This window comes from Rhinoderma darwinii (genome assembly GCF_050947455.1).
Source record: "Rhinoderma darwinii isolate aRhiDar2 chromosome 10 unlocalized genomic scaffold, aRhiDar2.hap1 SUPER_10_unloc_2, whole genome shotgun sequence".
Lineage (NCBI taxonomy): Eukaryota > Metazoa > Chordata > Amphibia > Anura > Rhinodermatidae > Rhinoderma > Rhinoderma darwinii.
In genome coordinates this window covers 66,629-86,407 of record NW_027461832.1, presented here as the reverse complement: position 1 = coordinate 86,407, position 19,779 = coordinate 66,629, and the positions used below count along the sequence as shown (strand labels likewise).

General features: G+C 41.1%; 1 protein-coding gene across 1 annotated transcript in view; it reads right to left on the bottom strand.

Moving 5' to 3' along the window:
• Positions 1-376: 376 nt before the first annotated feature.
• LOC142697949 (syntaxin-2-like) overlaps positions 377-19,779 on the bottom strand; it is a 36,123-nt gene continuing 16,720 nt past the window's right edge. The window contains exons 5-6 of the mRNA XM_075847728.1: positions 4,354-4,464; positions 377-454 (exon numbers count right to left, since the gene is read on the bottom strand). Coding sequence (XP_075703843.1) covers positions 377-454; positions 4,354-4,464 — 189 coding nt within the window. The remainder of the gene's footprint in view (positions 455-4,353; positions 4,465-19,779) is intronic.

Here is a 19,779-nt window from a genome sequence, read left to right as displayed (position 1 = left end):
GACGTATATTTACGTGAAAATGCGGTAAGCCACCGATTTTAATGACGTATATATACGTGATCCGGCGGGAAGGGGTTAAGCTAAAACTTTCTTTAGTAGGTGAACTGGTGAGAATATCCTGCGCTGCTTCCATACAGAGGACGTTCCGGTTTTGCACCCTGAATTCAATTTCTCTCATAATGAAAGGCTCACATTTGTTTCGGTCTCCAGCCATGTACTCCACTCCGGTTTTGTGGAGAATACCTATATACCGCATAGAAAATACAAAGAAAACTACAGGTGTTTTATTACTAAGGCAGCCAAGTATCTAAATATGGGCTCTGGTCAAAGCTGAAGCGACGAGGTGATATGGAAGATGCTTTTCTTGGTGGAGTCATTATGATAATGTTGTAGCCAGGATGATTACAAGAATTAGCAGCAAGATGGCTACACAGATGATAATGAAGATAATTTTCTGGAAAGGAAAAACAAAATGAATATACACACACACACATTAGCACAAAAGTGAAAATGGAAAAAAATGTTGGTTAAACTTGTCGAACAATAGCTGCCCCCCATTGAAAAATAAACTGTAATATACTCGCCCTTCAACTTCTCTTTTGTTCCACTTCTGTGGGCCTCAGTGGTTTCCCACCACTCTGATGTTTACACTGTAATGCGATGACCTGTACTCTACAACATTACATAACCGGGATGGCACCATGGAATATTACATCACTATGGACGAAACAACAATGCGAACCACAGAGGTTGAAAGACATCATCGCACCAGGAAGAAAAAAAGCAGAGTGGTGGGAATTCAAGGAGGCTGGTGGGGGGAAAACAGAGGAGACATGAAAACGTGATGCTTTTTCAATGTTGGACAGCCTTAATCTAACTCAAGAGTGTAAAGACATGGGGCAGATTTACTATTCAAAATTGAGCCAGAATTCTGGCATACACCCTGGCAAACACATATTAACAGTTTTGGACAATTTTTAACCAGCTCTAAACAAGGGTGTGGCTTAGTGAGGAAAAGGGTGGGGTCTCCTTAAATGTAACTGTGCCAAAATGTTGCCACTAAAAACTACCAACAACTAAGTCAACTAAAAGGTGGTATAAAGAAGACATCAAAGTGTCTAGCAAGATGCGGCAAATATATCATATGGTATGCAATACTTAGACAAGACAGTCAAAAAATGCACTAAATTTATGAAAGTTTATGCCGGCAAAAAGTTAGACCGTATTAATAAATCTGCCCCATTATCTGATTCGAAGAAACTGCTTTCACATCTTCACAGGCCAGCAAGTTTTTAAATAGTAATCTTTCTGGTTTTAGAAAGTGGGAAGCATTTACCTTTTTATGTTGTTGGTTTCAGGTGTGCGTGTGTGTATATATATATATATATATATATATATATATATACACATACACACATATATATATACACATACATACACACAACAAAACCTCAATTTACCACAGCTTGCTGGCTACATAAAAGAGCAATCAGATCATTAATAGGAGATTTTTACCTTGCACAACGTGAAAATGGAAAAGCAGACAGTGAAAAGATATAATTCTCAGATTTACGGTGTAAGTTTGTAGCCACGTGGACCCTTCACCAGTAGTATAGCACTCATAGAACCATTCACCAGTAACATAGGCAAGTAGCTTTGTGTATAGATGCATTTGTGTCTAGCAATCTAGGTCTACTAAAGTGTAATGATATTTTCTTAGGCTGGGCAAAGACAGCATGTCCTCCCTATTCCCATTAAACACGCATGATCGGCCGAGCACGCCTATGTAGTTTAGTAGGGAGAGAGGAATAAGCCACTGCCAGCTTATCTACTGCGAAACCAAAGGATGGGGCATGTCGAAATCCAACATGCTACTGTAAAACGCTAAGGATTTTCCGAAATTATCTGCAGTGTTTACCCTGTGTCTGTCCGTACCCCAAGTGTTTCTGGAGGTTCTCAGGACTAGAGATATTAAAGATAAAATCATGATCACAGGAGCAAACACGGTTCTAGACTTCCTGCCTGTAATGTCATTCAGGAACCTATAGCGAACCACTTTAAAAGGAACAGTGTCACCACAATTTTTTTTTTAATATGTTAAAGATGTTAGTGCTTTATTAAAAATGTTTGGATTAATTTGTGTGTTTGTGTGTTACTTTTTTTTATTTTTACACTTTTTCTTCCCTATGGGGGCTGCCATTTTTTTTTCCATTTCTGTATGTGTCGATTAACGACACATACAGACATGGAATACGGCAGCTCCAGTCCCATAGGGACTGCGAACGGGGCCCGTTCCATCCACTTTCGTGTACGCCGCTGTGTGGGAACGGCGCATGCGCCGCTCCCACACAGTTCAATTTGAAATGCGCGCCGTCCGGCGCCATTTTCCTGTGGACCGGAAGTCGTGGCCGGACAGTAAGATTACTACTTCCGGTCGAGGCTTCCGGACTTGTGCACATGGAGCAGCGGCAGCAGACGGAGCGGATGGACCGGAGGGAGCGGCGGCGACTGGAGCAGGTAAGTTATTTCTATGTATGTTTGTGTTTCAGTGTGTGTTTACTACTGTATGTAAACCTACTACACTGTGTGTTAGCTCAAAAAATGGCGACACACAGTGTAGGAGGTTAGACCGTTCAAACCCCTCGTTTCTCCCGGCACTAGCCAGGATAAAGGAGGGGGGGATTCTGAGAGCTCACTAGAGCGAGGGCTTTTTACCCAATTTTGCAGCATAAAGCAATGTGGTTGCTTTACCACATGCAATGCTGCAATTTTGGGAATGGCTCCATCTAGTGACCAGTGCTGGGAAATATTATAAATTGAATCCAATTTATAATATTTCCTGACTCGTGAAAAAAAAAAAAAAAATTAGAACAATGTTTAATCACCTATACACGAACTGTTTAATTAAAAAAAAAAAAAACATGTTTTGCTGCCAACACATTCCCTTTAAGCCTGATAACAGGGAACATTTTTTTCAATTGTACAGCGAAAGGAGATCAGATAAACCTTACGATCAGTGTCCTTGTAGGCTCCTCTTACACAGCCCGTCATGGACAATGTAAACAAATTTGCTTAGTTCACAAGGAGCTATGTTTGGGGACAAGTGATCATTACTACGATCGCTCGTCCTCATACATTTCTATCACATCGGCAGGAGATGTGTGCCGACAACGATATTTCTTGCAGCGGACCTGTTTACACAGGGCAATGAACTGGAACGAGCGTTCGCATGTAAAAAGGGCCTTATGTGTTAAGTTAGATTACCAAAGAGGGAATTTGCAGTGTCAAACTAATGTAACATCGTAAAGTATGTGTTTAAAAAAAAAAAAAAAAAAAGACTCCTTTTACACCGGCTCATTTCGGCCGTAGCAACGAGCGCCAATCAACGAGACAGCTTGTTGATAGGTGCTAGTTTGCTCCTTTCACAATAAACTATTATCAATAATGTATGGGGACGAGCGCTCGTTATTACGCTCGTCCCTATACATTTCTATCAGGTCGGCAGTACATCTCCCTGTTTACACAGGTAGATGTGCTGCCAACGAGAATAATTTCTGCTGTAGAAACTATACGATCGGCCAATTAACGAGCATTTGCTCGTTTATCTGCTGATTGTTGCCCTGTTCACACGGAGCAATGATTGGGAACGAGCGTTCTCTGAACGCTCGTTATCCCGATAATTGGCCCATGTAAAAGGTCCTTAAATGTAGTTCTAACCTGAAGGATGTGCACTTATTTGTCCCAACCCACTGTGTACAAGCAGTGCTGACATTTACATAGTGTGCCCAGCACCTATAATGTTCACTCTTTATACAATCAACCTGGTTTACCAAAAAAAAACCAAAAACTTTAAATTGACTCGATTACATAATTTAGTAAGGACACCCCTCGAAGTAAACCATAATACTATTGCAGTCAGCAAACTGACAAACCCACTTCCAAGTTGATGGTATAACAAGAGAACACAAAAAGTAAATATGGGTTACTTACTACCTCATGGGCAGATGACGAATTAAAAAAAGATAACCAAAGGCTTACTTAAGGCCAACTGATAAACCTATGATCAAGGCAATTGTGCCAATCACCACGAACACTAAAATGGCAACGATCCATCCTTTCTGTAACCAAAAATAAAAAAGTGAATTAATATAACGTTTATAACAGCCCAGTCAGGAGATTTCTTTATTAACATGTAAGCATGCTTTTTTTATTTCTAATCTTCACATAAAAAGAAAAAAACCAAATATTAAATCTAGAATCTGACTGCTTGAAATGGATAAAATTTCCACTGTTTGGCTGCACTGATTTTAACAAAAGTGCAATGTTCTATGCAATATTTTTTAGAACGCTTACCCTGCGTGATTTGCTTTGATATTTTGTAGCCTTCTTGGTTTCTTCTTTGGCATGTTCAATGTAATCAGTAGCATTTTCAACAATCTTCTCGATATTGTTAATCATTTCACCCTATGACAAGAGTCAATGTCCAAATTTAAAGAGATTAATAAAATGTCAAACCAATATGACAAAGTATTCAATAAAAAAAAAAAAAAAAAAAAAAAAAAAAGAAGAAGAAGAGCATAAGAAAAAAAAGCTGTTTTATTTATTTCCCCCAGAAAAAGTGCCACTCTTGCTCATAGGTTGTGTTTGCTATTACAGTCTGGCCCTATTCACAATGGTACCGTTTCTGGGGAAGGGGGGTGGGAATAATTTTTTTTCTAATCTTACAACCTGAAACTAAAATTTATTTAACCTCTTCACACGCTGCGCCGCACACCGTCTTAACGGACAGTGTCCGGGAACCAGGAGGTCAGCTGTCCCGGACAGCAGACATTCCAGTCTTGCCGGTCAGCGGACCATCGCCGCTGATTTCGGCAATTAACCCCATAAATGCGGCGACAGATTGCCTTCGCCGCATTTAAGGGGTTTGAAGCACATCATCAGCCACCACAAAGTAATTGTGGGGGCTGCCGATGCTTGTCGTGGCAATCGGAGGCCAGACAATGACCTCCGGGTTGCCATGTACGGAAGCCTCAGAGGAGCAGCCTCCGCCGGTCCTCCGAGGCTTCCTGTCAGTGTGACTGTCAGGTCACAATGGCAGTTAGAACACATTGCACTACCTGTGTAGTGTAATGTACTCTAGCAGCGATCAAAGCTGCAAGTCTAAATGTCCCCTAGTGGGATAAGTGAAAAAAAAAGGTAATAAAAAGGTTTTAAAAAAAAAAAAAAAAAGTGTAAAAATAAAAGATAAGTTATATAAACCAAAAATGAATTTTTTCCTATAAGACTTTCATTTAGAGGAAAAAAATGAACACGTTAAACAAAGTACACATCTGGTATCACCAACTACAAAGCTATAATGTTATTTTTCCCGAAAAATGAACACCCCAAAAAAAAACAAAAAACTATTCGCTATTTTTCGGTTACCAACCCTCCCAAAATAAATAAAAAGTGATGAAAAAGTCGCATGTACCCAAAAATAGTACCGATAAAAACTACAACCCGTCCCGCAAAAAACAAGCCCTTACACCGCTTTGACTAAAAAAATTAAAAAGTTATGGCTCTCAGAATATGGTGACACAGAAAATAAATTATTTTTATGAAAAAGTGATTGATTGCACAAACGCTGCAAAACATAAAACTATCTACATATGGTATCGCCGTAATCGCACCGACCCGCAAAATAAAAGTAAAATTGTCATTCATAGCACACGGTGAACGCCGCAAAAAAATCAAAAACTAAAAAAAACTTTGTCAGAATTGCTTGTTTTTGGTCACCCGACTTGCAAAAATAAAAATAAAAATAAATAAATAAATTTAAAATAAAAAAAATAAAATAAAAATAGCACGTCATGGAGCGGGGGTTGATGTATGGAGCGGGCTCACGTGCGTGTGTATTACAGCTGACACCCGGGACTAACAGACAGGAACTGCGATCATGCGGGTACAGAAGCCTGTAAAAATGACAATACACTGCAATACATTAGTATTGCAGTATATTGTACCAGCGATCCAATGATCACTGGATCAAGTCCCCTAAGGGGACTAATAAAATGCGTAGAAGAATTAAACTTATTAGTAGTGTGAAAAATTCCTTGAAGGGTGTAGTTTCCAAAATCGGGTAACTTTTGGGGGATTTCCACTGTTTTGTTCCCTCAAGGGCATTGCAAACATGACATGGCACCGAAAACCATTCCAGCAAAATCCGTGCTCCAAAATCCAAATGGCGCTCCTTCCCTTCTGAGCGCTGCCATGGGTCTAATCAGCAGTTTATTACCACATATAGGGTATTTCCGTAATCAGGAGAAAATGCTTTACAAATGTTGTGGTTCTTATTTTCCTTTATTCCATGTAAAAATTTCTATGTTTTTTTCAGAAAAAAAAAAAGTAGATTTTCATTTTTACAGACGAATTCCAATATATTTAACAAAAAACTTGTGCAGTCAAAGTGCTAACTATACCTTAGATAAATTTCTTGAGAGGTGTAGTTTCCAAAATGGGGTAACTTTTGGGGTGTTTCCACTGTTTTGGCACCACAAGACCTCTTCAAACCATATATACTAAAAAATATACTCTAAAAAAAAAAGGAGGCCCAAAATCCACTAGGTGCTGCTTTGCTTCCGAGGCCGATGCCTCAGTCCATTAGCGCACTAGGGCCACATGTGGGATATTTCTAAAAACTGCAGAATCTGGGCAATAAAATATGGAGTTGCATTTTTCTGGTAAAACCTTCGTTGTTACAATTTTTTTTATTAGAAATGAATTTCGGCAAAAAGAAAATAATTTGTAAATTTCACCTCTACTTTAATTCCTGTGAAACGCCTAAAGGGTTTCCCCTCAAGGAATTTTTCTAGGGGTATAGTGAGCATTTAGACCCTACGGGTCTTTTGCAGACTTTATTAGAATTAGGCCGCGAAAATGAATATCACAATTTTTTTCCCATTAAAAATTTTGAATTCTCTCATTTTCACAACGGAGAAAGGAGAAAAAAAAATTAATACAGGTTTTTCATTAGAAATGAATTAACCCTTTCATGATCCATTTTTTGCTTTCTTATTTTCGTTTTTCACGCCCCGCCTTCCAAGAGCCATAACTTTTTTCTTTTTCAGTCAATAGAGCGGTCTGAGGGCTTATTTCTTGCGGAAGGAGTTGTAGTTTCTATTGACACCATTTAAAGTGCCATAAAATGTACTGGGAAACTGAAAAAAATTTATTTGCGGGCTGACATAGGAAAAAAATCTGATTCTATTTTTTGGGGTTTTCGTTTTTACAGCTTTCACCGTGCGGAACAAAAAGTTTACTTTATTCTGCGGCTCAATACAATTACGGTGATACCAAATTTCTATAGTTTTTTTTATATTATACTACTTTTACAAAGAAAAATCTAAATGGTTTTGTTTCACCACATTCCGAGAGACGTAACTTTTTTATTTTTCGGTTGATTGAGCGGTTGGAGGTCTTATTTTTTGCGGGACGAGCCGTCGTTTTTATTGGTACCATTTTTTGGTACATAAAAAAAGATCCAAAAGTTGTATTTTTTTTGAGAGCTAAGGTGACAAAAAAACAGCGATTTTGGCGGTTTAAGTTATTTACGTTTTTTACGGTGTTCGCCGTGCGAGTTAAATAATGGTATATTGTAATAGTTCAGCCTTTTACGGACGTAGCGATACCAGTTTTGTTTATTTTTTTTTACATTACTTTTATTAACTTTAAAGAGGCTCTGTCACCAGATTATAAGTGCCCTTATTTTGCCCTCTCACTACTAAGAAGTTTAATTCTTCTACACATTTTATTAGTTCCCTTAGGGGACTTGAACCAGCGATCATTGGATCGCTGGTACAATATACAGCAATACTAATGTATTGCAGTATATTGTTATTTTTACTGGCTTCTGTAACCGCACGATCACAGTAACTGTCCGTTAGTCCTGGGTGTCAGCTGTAATACACAGCTGACACCTGCAGCGTATGGAGCGGGCTCAGCACGTGAGCCCGCTCCATACATCAACCCCCGCACCATGACGTGCTATTAAGTCTTAGTGCGCAAAGGGGTTAATGCACAGCGGATGGTGTAAATATTGCAATTTTCCACTGGTATGCCATTTTAGTGCATAATGTCGTGCCCAGTTTGTGCCACTGAAGACAAATAACTCAAAACGTTAAGCGGGTTCTCTCGGGTATGGCAATGCCATATATGTGGGCGCAAACTGCTGTTTGGGCACGCTGCAGGACTCAGAAGGGAGGGAGCGCCATTTTGCTTTTGGAGTTCAGATTTTGCTTGGTAGTAGTTCTGTTTGGGGTTTTGCTGGTATTTCAGTTTATAATGTGGGGGCATATGAAATATGAGCGGAGTACATAAGAGGGTATAATAATGCGGTAAATAAATAATAATTCATAGATGTGTGGCCGGTGTCGCACTGATAAATGGCCCCGATCTTATCAGATTTTGGAACACACTGCACATTTTGCATCGCCATATTCTGAGAGTCAGAACTTTTTTTATTTTTTCTCCACTGGAGCCGTGTGAGGGCTTATTTGTTGCGGGACAATCCATAGTTTTCATTGGTACCATTTTGGGGTACATGCAATTTTTTTTTATCACTTTTTATTCAATTTTTTTGCAAGCCGGGTGACCAAAAACCATCAATTCTGGCAATGTTTTTTAGTTTATTTTTTGCAGCGTTCACCGTGTGCTATAAATGACAGTTTTACTTTATTTTGCGGGTCGGTACGATTACGGCGATACCAAATGTATATAGGTTTTTTTATGTTTTGCAGCGTTTGCACAACAAAATCACTTTTTTTTATAAAAATAATTTATTTTCTGTGTCACCATATTCGGAGAGCCGTAACTTTTTTATTTTTTTAGTCAAAAAAGCTGTGTAAGGGCTTTTTTTTGTGGGACGGGTTGTAGTTTTTATCGGTAGTATATTCAGGTACATACGACTTTTTGATCACTTTTTATTCTCTATTTTGGGAGGGGTGGTGACCAAAAAAATAGCGATTCTGGTGTAGTTTTTTATTCATTTTTTGTTGGGGTGTTCATTGTGCGGGAAAAACAACATTATAGTATTATAGTTTGGGTCGTTACGAACGCGGCAATACCAAATGTGTGTTAATTTTTTTTCCTATAATGAAAATCTTATAGGAAAAAAAGCATTTTTTGTTTATATAACTTATAACTTATTTTTACACTTTTTTTTAAAAACATTTTTATTACTTTTTTTCACTTATCCCACTAGGGGACATTTAGACTTGCAGCTTTGATCGCTGCTAGAGTACATTACACTACACATGTAGTGCAATGTGTTCTAACTGCCATTGTGACCTGACAGTCACACTGACAGGAAGCCTCGGAGGACCGGCGGAGGCTGCTCCTCTGAGGCTTCCGTACATGGCAACCCGGAGGACATTGTCTGGCCTCCGATTGCCACGACAAGCATTGGCAGCCCCCACAATCACTTCGTGGGGGCTGCTGATGTGCTTCAAACCCCTTAAATGCGGCGAAGGCAATCTGTTGCCGCATTTATGGGGTTAATTGCCGAAATCAGCGGCGATGGTCCGCTGACCGGCAAGACTGGAGCTTCAGCTGTCGGCGACAGCTGACCTCCCGGTTCCCGGACACTGTTCGTTTAGGCAGTGTGCGCCGGGAACTACTCCGCAACTGTACGTCCTGATGCGGGAAGCAACCCCTCTGCAGGACGTAGTTGCGGCGCAGCGTGTGAAGGTTAAATTTAGAAAAATGCAAATTTAAAATGCTCTAAATTTTGGTGTTTTTCAGAAATAAATACCAAATTTACTAACAAAGTACAACACGTCACGAGAAAACAATCTCAAACGCTTGGATAGGTAAAAGCATTCCAGAGTTATTACTACAAAAAGTAACACGTCAGATTTGAAAAAAATCGGCTGTGTCCTGAAGGCAAAACAGGCTGTGTCCTGAAGGGGTTAAAGAAATGTGGACAAACAGGGCAATGATATGACTTTTTTTTACTAAGTCAGCATAAGGCCTCCTTATCACAAATAATTTTCTGTGAATTTTAACTATGAAAAACCAAATCTAAAAACGCTAGCGTTATTAACAGGTTCCCGACCGCTGGCTGTATTTATACGGGCAGCGGTCAGGGTCTCTGAAGTTTGCCGTATAGACTAATTACGGCGGCACTTCAGAGACTGTGCACGTGCGATCGCGTGCACACAGCTCTATGCCCTGGCTGTTGCTAACAGCCATGGGCACTGGGCAGAATGTCAGGGGCCAATCTTTGATCGCTGTGACAACCAATCACAGCGATCACATCCATTTCTGCGTATAAAACAGTGTGCACGCGATCGCATGCACACAGCCCTGTGCCCACGCTGTTATCAACAGCTCTGGGCAGAGTATCAGGGACCAATCTGATGGTCCCTGAACATGTGGTCGCTGTGAAAACCTATCACAGCGACCACATTTGTTTTATTTTGACTTTTCTGGCAGCAAATCTCCTGCCTCTTTTCTTCTTCTCAAACATTGTTTCAGTTTGAGGAGAAGAAGAAGAGACTCGAGAGAATTGCTGCCAGAAGATTACAGTTACAGTTACAAAAAAATACAGTTACACTCATAAAACATTCTCTGTATAGATAGATTTCTATCTATCTATACAATCTATCTATCCATCTATCTTTTTTTCTATCTACCTTTCTTTCTTTTATTCTATTAGAATAGGCAGGTAGGGAGTATATAATTATATATATATCCACATATATATAATATACATAGCAATAGCGGTTTATTTTTTTGTTAGCGGTAGTGTAGATATATATAGCAGTTAGTTTGTGTGTTTTATATAAAAAAAAAAAACAATTTGTTTCGTTAGTGTTAGTTACGTTATGGCGAGGAAGTTGTTTAGCGCCGAGGAGGCATACGCCATGCTGTGGTCTGAGTCGGAGACCGCATCAGAGATGGCGTCCGAGATGGAACTTGTTTTGGGCAGTGACGATGACAGCGTCACTTCAGGTTCATCTTCAGGGGACGTTGTCCCTGATGCAGTTGAAACTGCAGAACTTGAAAGCGCAGGGCCAAGTAGCGCTGTAGCACAGGACAGCCTGGTCCCTTCAGTCCAGGCTCTTGTATGGGCACCTGCCCCATCTTTTGGGCCTAGAATCCACGGATTTACGGCCACTCCTGGCATAACCGTGGACAATACAAATTTTGTCCAAATGGATTACTTCCATTTATTTATAACGGACGACATCCTAAATCAGATTGTCCACGAAACAAATTTATATGCCACTCAATATATAAGGCAGAAACCTTCATCCACCCATGCCAGAGATTGGACGCCCACCAATTTGCTGGAATGAAAAAAAAAATTGGGGCTCACCCTAAATATGGGTATTGTCACAAAAGCCCTCCATTAGGTCTTACTGGTCAACAAGACCCGCCCAAGCCACCCCAGTATATTCTGCAGTAATGCCCAGGTCTCGTTATGAGACAATAATGAGGTTCCTCCACTTCAATGACAACGCACAGGCCCCCCCAAGTACCGATGCAAACCGGGATCGGTTGTTCAAAATAAGACCGCTAATAAATTCCCTGAATAATTTATTTCTGCAACTCTACACCCCTGAGCAGAATGTAATTGTGGACGAATCCCTCCTCAACTTCCATGGCAGACTTAGCTTTCGCCAATATCTACCTTCCAAAAGGGCAAAATATGGCGTAAAGCTTTATAAACTCTGCGAAAGCGGGTCAGGATATACCACCGCCTTCAGGATTTATGACGGGCGGGACCGCTCAATAAATGTTCCTGGATGCCCCCCCTGATCTTTCCACCAGCAGCAAAATTGTGTGGGAGATAATGCAGCCTCTGCTTCACAAGGGGTACCACCTGTACTGCGACAATTTTTATTCTAGTGTGCCCCTGTTTAGGCATTTGCATGCTGCAAGGACTGGGGCATGTGGTACCATGCGCAAAAACCGAATTGGTTTTCCACAGCAATTAGTGGGGAAGCGCATGGTAAAGGGGGACTCCTGTGCTTATGCATCCGAGGAATTGCTGGCGGTCAAGTTCAGGGATCGCAAAGACGTGTATGTGCTAAGCACGATTCATACCGCAGGAACAGTGGCAGTGAGGGAAAGGGGGGCAACATCGGACAAGCACAAACCAGTGAGCGTGTCCGAATATAACAAGTACATGGGGGGGGGGGGGGGTGGATTTAAGCGACCAGGTTTTACAGCCCTATTTAGTGAAGCGAAAAAAAAAAACCTGGTACAAAAAAGTGGCCATTTATCTGTTACAGGTGGCAAATCCACAACTCATCTGCGCTCTACAAAAAAAAACAGAGGCAGAGACACATACCTGGATTTCCAGGAGAAAATTATTGAAGGCCTCATTTTTGATGTTCAGGACACCCGAGAATGCCCCCAGTCTGAGGATGTCACGCGACTGACTGAAAGACATTTCATCACTCGCATTCCCCCAACACCAACTAGAAGCAACCCCCAGAAAAAGTGCCGCGTCTGCAGAAAAGACGGGCACCGTAAAGATTCCCGATATTTCTGTCCATCATGTCCCTCGCAACCAGGCCTGTGCATTGAGCCATGTTATAAAAAATACCACACTGTTCTGAATTATTAGATTTTAGTTAATTCGTTGAAAATATATTTGCCCTACATTACGTTTTTATTTTTCCCATGATTTTACTCCAAGGGTGAGTGAGGGAATGGGTGGGGGGTGGATGTCATGTTTGATGTTTTCTAAAGTTCATCTGCTGGAGAGCCCCATTTGCATAAACCTGCAATTTCTTATTTTAGAAAACCCAGAAAAATAAATTCCCATTATACCCCTAGATGAATATTTTGGGATTTCTGCTTCAAGAGCAGATATTTTGGGTGTTATAGAAACTCTGTTGAGTTTTGTAAAACCAGCTTTGAAAAAAAGCGATTTGTGAAATAAGCTTCTTCTATCCTCCGCCCTCCTACATCTCTATGTGATAAATAAGGCCACATATTTGGTATCCCCGTGCACGGGAGAAGAGGCAGAATGTGAAAGGAGATTAATTTTGGCCGTGGTCTATGCCGTGTGTGAAAAATGCTGGTATAAACTGACACATTTGCTAAAAAATTGCTAATTTTATTTTGATCCATCTTATTCAAAAAACATTCAGAAGAAAACTGGACTGTCTAAAAATATGATAAACCCCTTGAAGGAAACCTTGTGGGGTCTACTTGTGTGAATGAAGTCATTTATGGGGTGATTCTAATCTTTCAGCAGCATTAGGCCCCCCAGAAAACAGTATGCGGCTCTAAAATCAAGTGCAGAATTCCTGGACCGAAAACCCTCCTTTTATGCCAAGCCCTGGCACATGCCCGCACAGTGAATAAGGCACACATATTTGGTATCCCCATGCACGGGAGAAGTGGAAGAATGTGAAAGGAGATGAATTTTGTCCGTGGTCTATACCGTGTGTGAAAAATGCTATCATAAACTGACGCATTTGCTAAAAAAGCGCTGATTTTATTTTGTTCCATCTTATTCAAGAAACTTTCAGAGGAAAACTGGACTGTCTAAAAATATGATAAACTCCTTGAAGGAAACCTTGTGGGGTCTACTTGTGTGAATGAAGTCATTTATGAGGGGTTTCTAATGTTTCAGCAGCATTAGGCCCCCCAGAAAATAGTATGTGGCTATAAAATCCAATGCAGAATTCCTGGACCGAAAAGGCCAAAAAGCCTCCTTTTATGCCAAGCCCTGGCACATGCCCGCATGGTGAATAAGGCACACATATTTGGTATCCCCATGCACGGGAGAAGTGGAAGAATGTGAAAAGAGATTAATTTTGTCCGTGGTCCATACTGTGTGTGAAAAATGCTAGCATAAACTGACGCAATTGCTAAATTCTTGAATTTTTTTCCAATTTTGCCCACTTTAGAGAAAAAAATAAAAATGATGTATACCGACAAATGCCACTAAAACAAAGCCCTATCTGTCCTTTAAAAAGAGTGTAAAATTCAAAGATGAACTTTATTCACCTGCAGAGTTATAGTCATCTAAAGAAGCGCATAGCAAAATTGTGACATTTGTTCTGGTCATTTAGCTGTAAAACAGCCTAGTCCTTAACCGGTTAAAATGTAACATGCGTTTAACCAGTTAGCGACAGCCAATACACCTTTTCACAGCGGCCACTAACGGGCTTTATTCTGATGCATACTCCTTTTCACGGTGCTGCATCAGAATAAATTTTCACCGGGAGCAGTTAAAACTCCCTGCTCTCAGCAATAGAAATTTTACAAAGAAAATACTATTGGTGAAAAAAAATAATTAGTTCAGTTTCACCGCATTCTGAGAGCCATAACTTATATTTTTCCATCGTTTGAGCGGTGTGAGGGCTTATTTTTTGCCAGACGCGCTGTCGTTTTTATTAGTTTGGTATATACAATTTTTTTTTATCACTTTTTATTTCATTCTTTTTAGCGCTATGGTGACCAAAAGATAACGATTCTGGGGTTTTTAATTTCTTTTTTTACGCTGTTCACTGTGCGAGTCAAATAATGCTATATTGTAATAGTTTCAGACTTTTACGGACGCAGCGATACCAATTTTTTTATTTTTACAGTGCGCTAGGGGAAAAATGGGAAAAGGTTTTTTTTTTTTTTTTTTTTAAATGTTACATTTTTTTTTTTACACTCCTGAAAATTGATCTAATTTTTTTATTTATTTTTTTTAGACATTTTATTAGTTCCCCTAGGGGACTTTAACCAGCGATCATTAGATCGCTGGTACAATACACTGCAATACACGGATGAGTCACGGAAACAGCGTAACTCGCGGAGCTACGCTGTTTCCGTAACTCCCATAGTAGTGAATAGCTGTTACATAAGCAGCGTAGTATGCTACGCTGTTTCCGTAACTACCATTCAGTTGTATGGGAGTTACAGAAACTGCGTAACTCGACCATGTAACCAGGTAGTGAAGTGGCCGGAAGACAGCGGAGCCGGGTAAGATCGATGCGGGTCCCGCATCTATCTGACATTTATGACATATCCTGTGGATATGTCATAAATGTCCTTAATGGGAAAAACACTAAATGCCGCGGTCCCTATTGACCGTGGCATTTAACTAAACGACCAGGAACAGTGCGATCGCGAAATATACGGTAATAATTTTGACATCTTTGTGTGTAAAAGAAGTAAAACATATAAAATCTATATAAATTTGGTATCGTCGCAATCATAACCCAAATCACATTGTAAGCAGCGTAAAATAAGTACGCAAAAAAAGAGTTGCGAAATTGCTGTTTTTTTTTTTTTCTATTTCCCCACAAAAATTTTTAATAAAGTTAATTATACGTACCTCAAAATGGTGCTATTAAAAAAATAGAAACTTTTCCCGCAAAAAACAAGTCCTTATACAGCTGTTTCGAAGCAAAAAAAAAAAAAAAAAAGTTAGAGCTCTTTAAATGCGAAGCTGGAAAAACAAATAGATCGCTTGGTCATTAACCCCTTCGCGCTCAGCGACGTACTATTCCGCCGTGTTAAGTAAATCGTTCGTGCTCAGCTGCGGTCTCATACAGCACCTTCAGCGGGGACCGATCGCTGTGCCCCGCTGATTAACCCCTTGGAAGCCGCGTTCAATAGCGATCACGGCTTCTTAGGGGTTAAACTACCATCGTCGGCCCGCTACATGATGGCGGGCGGCGATGGTTGCTATGGCAACCAGACGCCTAATAATGGCTATGCCATCTACGGAAGCCTAGTGCTTGCTGTCAACGAGTAACTGACAGCGCTAATACACTGCACTACGCATGTAGTGCAGTTTATAAGAATAGCTATCAGAGCCTTCTGCCCTCAAGTTCCCTAGTGGAACAAAGTAAAAAAAAAAAAAAAAAAAAAAAGTTACAAAAAAAGTGTTGTGTAAAAAATAAAAACGTTTTAAAAGTAATAAAAGTAAAAATCCTACTTTTTCCCTCATCACTCCTTTATTTTTATTTTTTTTTATTAATAATAAACTATACATAATTGGTATCGGCACGTCCGTAACGGCCCGAACTACAAAAGTATTTCGTTATTTATTCCGCACGGTGAACGCCGTAAAAAAAAAAAAAATAAACCTTACCAGAATCACAATATTTTGGTCACTTTACTTCCCAAAAAATGAAATAAAAAAAGATCAAAAAGTCGCATGTACCTAAAAATGGTACTGATCAAAACTACATGGTCCTTGGTACATTTTAAAGGGAGGCTTCAATTCTGCCAGTACCTGCCGAGTAAGAGGCCAAGGTATGGCGTGAAGATGTATAAGCTGTGCGAGAGTGCATCAGGGTATACCTACAAATTTAGGATATATGAAGGGAAGGACACCAGTATTCAGCCCCCAGAATGCACCCCCTTACTGGGAGTTAATGCAAAAATTGTGTGGGATTTGGTGCACCCACTGCTGGACCAGGGTTACCACCGCTACCTGGATAATTTTTATACCAGCGTCCCACTCCAAGTGCCTCGCTTCCGGTAGTACTGCGGCATGGATAGAAGAAATCTGAGAGGCCTCCCTAAGACACTGCTTGGGCAAACACTCAGAAGGGGTGAGAGCAGGGCACAATCCAGCAGCAACACATTGTGTGTCAAATACAAGACGAGAGATGCCACACCAGTACCCATGTACCTGTACGAGGTACCAGTACAGAGACTCCCAAACCAGACTGCATCCTGGACTACAATAGGTACGAGAGGGGTGGACTTGTCAGATCAAGTCCTGAAGCCCTACAGCGCCATGCGGAAATCGAGCGTGTGGTATAAGAAGCTGGCCGTGCACATCATACAGTTGGCATTGTACAATGCGTACGTGCTACGTCGATGTACAGGCCAGACGGGAACTTTCCTGGAATTTCTAGAGGTGGTAATCAAGAACCTAATCTTTAAAGACAAAGAAGGGGGGGGCACCCAGTACTTCTGGAAGCGGGGCCACACGCATCGTACCAGGGCAACACTTTCCAGGAGAAGTTCCCCAAACAGGCAAAAAGGGAAAAAAGTCAAAAGGGGTGCAAAGTCTGCTATAAAAAGGAGATAAGGAAGGACACAATATATCAATGTGACATGTGTCCCGAAAAACCAGGGCTCTGTATGAAAGTGTTTTAAAATTGATCATACATGCCTTGATTTTTAATCTACCCCAGTTTTACTTACCCTGATGCACTCCGCACAGCTTATCCCCCTCATCTTTCCCTTCTGAGCCCTGCTGTGTGCCCAGGCAGCTGATGACAGCCAGATGTAGGGTATTGCCGTACCCAGGAGAACCGACATTACAGTTTATAGGGTGTATATCTCCGGTGGCGCATGCTGGGCACAATATATTGGACAATGAAATGGCATACATATATAGAAAATGGCAAATCTCTGCTCCACTGCACCATCTGCTGCGCATTACCTTTTAGGCGGGATTCACACGACCGGGTCGTTCCCGAGCCAGAGTGTCGGCCGGTAAAATCGGCCATTTTGCCCGGCCGGTTTGCATAAAGTTATGCATCCGTGCCAGGCCGGGCAGATCCGGACAGTGACATCAGCGGCAGATCCTGAAGGGGAATCCCCATGTGTTCGGGGATTCCGCTTCAGGAGTTTCCCCTGATGTCACTGCCCAGATATGGACAGAGACATCAAGCGCTCTGTCCAGGAGCGGAATCCCCGAAAACACGGGGATTCCGCTCCTTCAAGGAGCTAAAGTGCGGCTAGCACATAGCAGAGCGGGGAGATACCTCCCCGCTCTGCTATAGTGGCGTCGCTACAGTAGTAGCAGCCGCAGCAGCAGCAGCTGCTGCTACTAGTGGCACCATCGAAGGTGTCGCTGAGCCAGGGTGCTTTTAACAAGCAGGGGAAGGGAGCCAGGGCAGCGCTCCCCCCACCTGCTGTACACCCCGGCCCTGCCACACCGTGTACAGCGATGCCATTCGTCAGAATGGCAGCAACTCCTCCTCCTCACATGCACTCTGCGTTGTGAGGAGGAGATAGAGCGCAAGCGCCGGGAAACCCGGCCATCACTCGGAACACATTCCGGTGATGGCCGTGTAATACCCGGCCCCATAGACTTCTATGGGAGCCGGGCGGCCGGGTGCCCGGGCGAAGATAGAGCATGTCCTATTTTTTGACGGCCGGATTTCCCGGCCGTCAAAAAAAACGGTCGTGTGAATAGCCCCATTAGGGGTCTATCATTCCTAATGCAGCCGGGTGCCGGCCGATTTATGAACGGCCGGCACCGGGCCGGGAAACCCTGCCGTGTGAATGAGGCCTTAGAGAATACCTGTGGGGGCAAAATGCTCACTACACCTCTAGATTAATGCCATAAGGGATGTAGATTTTAAAATAGGGTCGCTTCTTGGGGGTTTCCATTGCTTTGATACCTCTGGGGCTCTGCAAATGTGACATGACACCCGAAAACCAATCCAGCAAAATCTGGACTCCGAAGAACACATAGCGCTCCTTTCCTTCTGAGCCCTCCCATGGGCCCAAACAGCAGTTTATCACCACAAATGGGTTTTGCCGCACTCAGGACAAATTGGGCAACAAAATGGTGTATTTTATTTCTTGTGAAACTAAGAAATTTTGATCCAAATTTTTTTTTTTAATTCACAGCCCAATTCAAATAAGTCCTGTGAAAAAACTGTGGGGTCTAAATGGTCAAAACACCCAAAAATAAATTCCTTGAGGTGTTTAGTTTCCAAAATGGGGTCAGTTTTGTGGTATTTCTACTATTTTGGCACCACAAGACCTCTTCAAACCTAGCATGGTGCCTAAAATATATTCTAATAAAAAACAGGCCCCAAAATGCACTGGGTGCTTCTTTGCTTCTGGGGCTTGTTTCAGTCCACGAGCACACTAGAGCCACATGTGGGACATTTCTAAAAACTGCAGAATCCGGCCAATACATATTTAGTTGTGTTTCTCTGGTAAAACCTTCTGTGTTACAGAAGAAAAAAAAAAAAAAAAAAATCGATTCAGATTTTTTAAAATGGGGTGTTTTATGGTGGTTTATAATACATAGGTCCCTCAAAGCCACTTCAGAACTGAACTGGTAGCTGGAAAAAAAAAAAAGTATTTTGAAAATTTCTCATATTTTCAAGAAAATTGTGTTCTAAGCCTTATAACGTCCGACAAAAATAAAATAATGTTCAAAAAATGATGCCAATCTAAAGTAGACATATGGGAAATGTTAATTGGAGACTATTTGTGTGGTATAACAGTCTGCCTTACAAGCAGATACATTTAAATTAATATGCAAATTTTTTACATTTTTTGATATTTTTCACAAAAACACTCAATGTATTGACCAAATTTTATCGCTAACATAAAGCCCAATGTGTCCCAAGAAAACAATCTCAGAATCGTTTGGATAGGTCAAAGCACTCCAAATTTATTAAAAAAAATGGGCTCTGAGCCTTAAGGCCCAAACTAGGCTGCGTCCTTAAGGGGTTAAGGTTTAAAAGAGGCTGGTCACTAAGGGGCTAAGGAGTTTTTAATTTGATGTAATTCTCTACGTGCTTTTTTTTTCTGGTGTTCTTGAAGTCCTATAGAGAAGCCTATGGTGAAAATGCCTGAAAAAGCATCATACCCAGAAAATGCTGCGTTTAGAAAAACCGCCACGGACCACAAAATTGCCTCAAAAACTCTACAAACCATCTGCCCTTACTAAAAAAAAACGCAGCAAAACACCAATTAAAACGACACTAAAAATGTAGCAAAACGTTGTGTGTGAGTCCTGCCTTAGGGCGATTGCACACGTGCCATTTTGATACAGTTTATGTAGTTCTTTAAGTC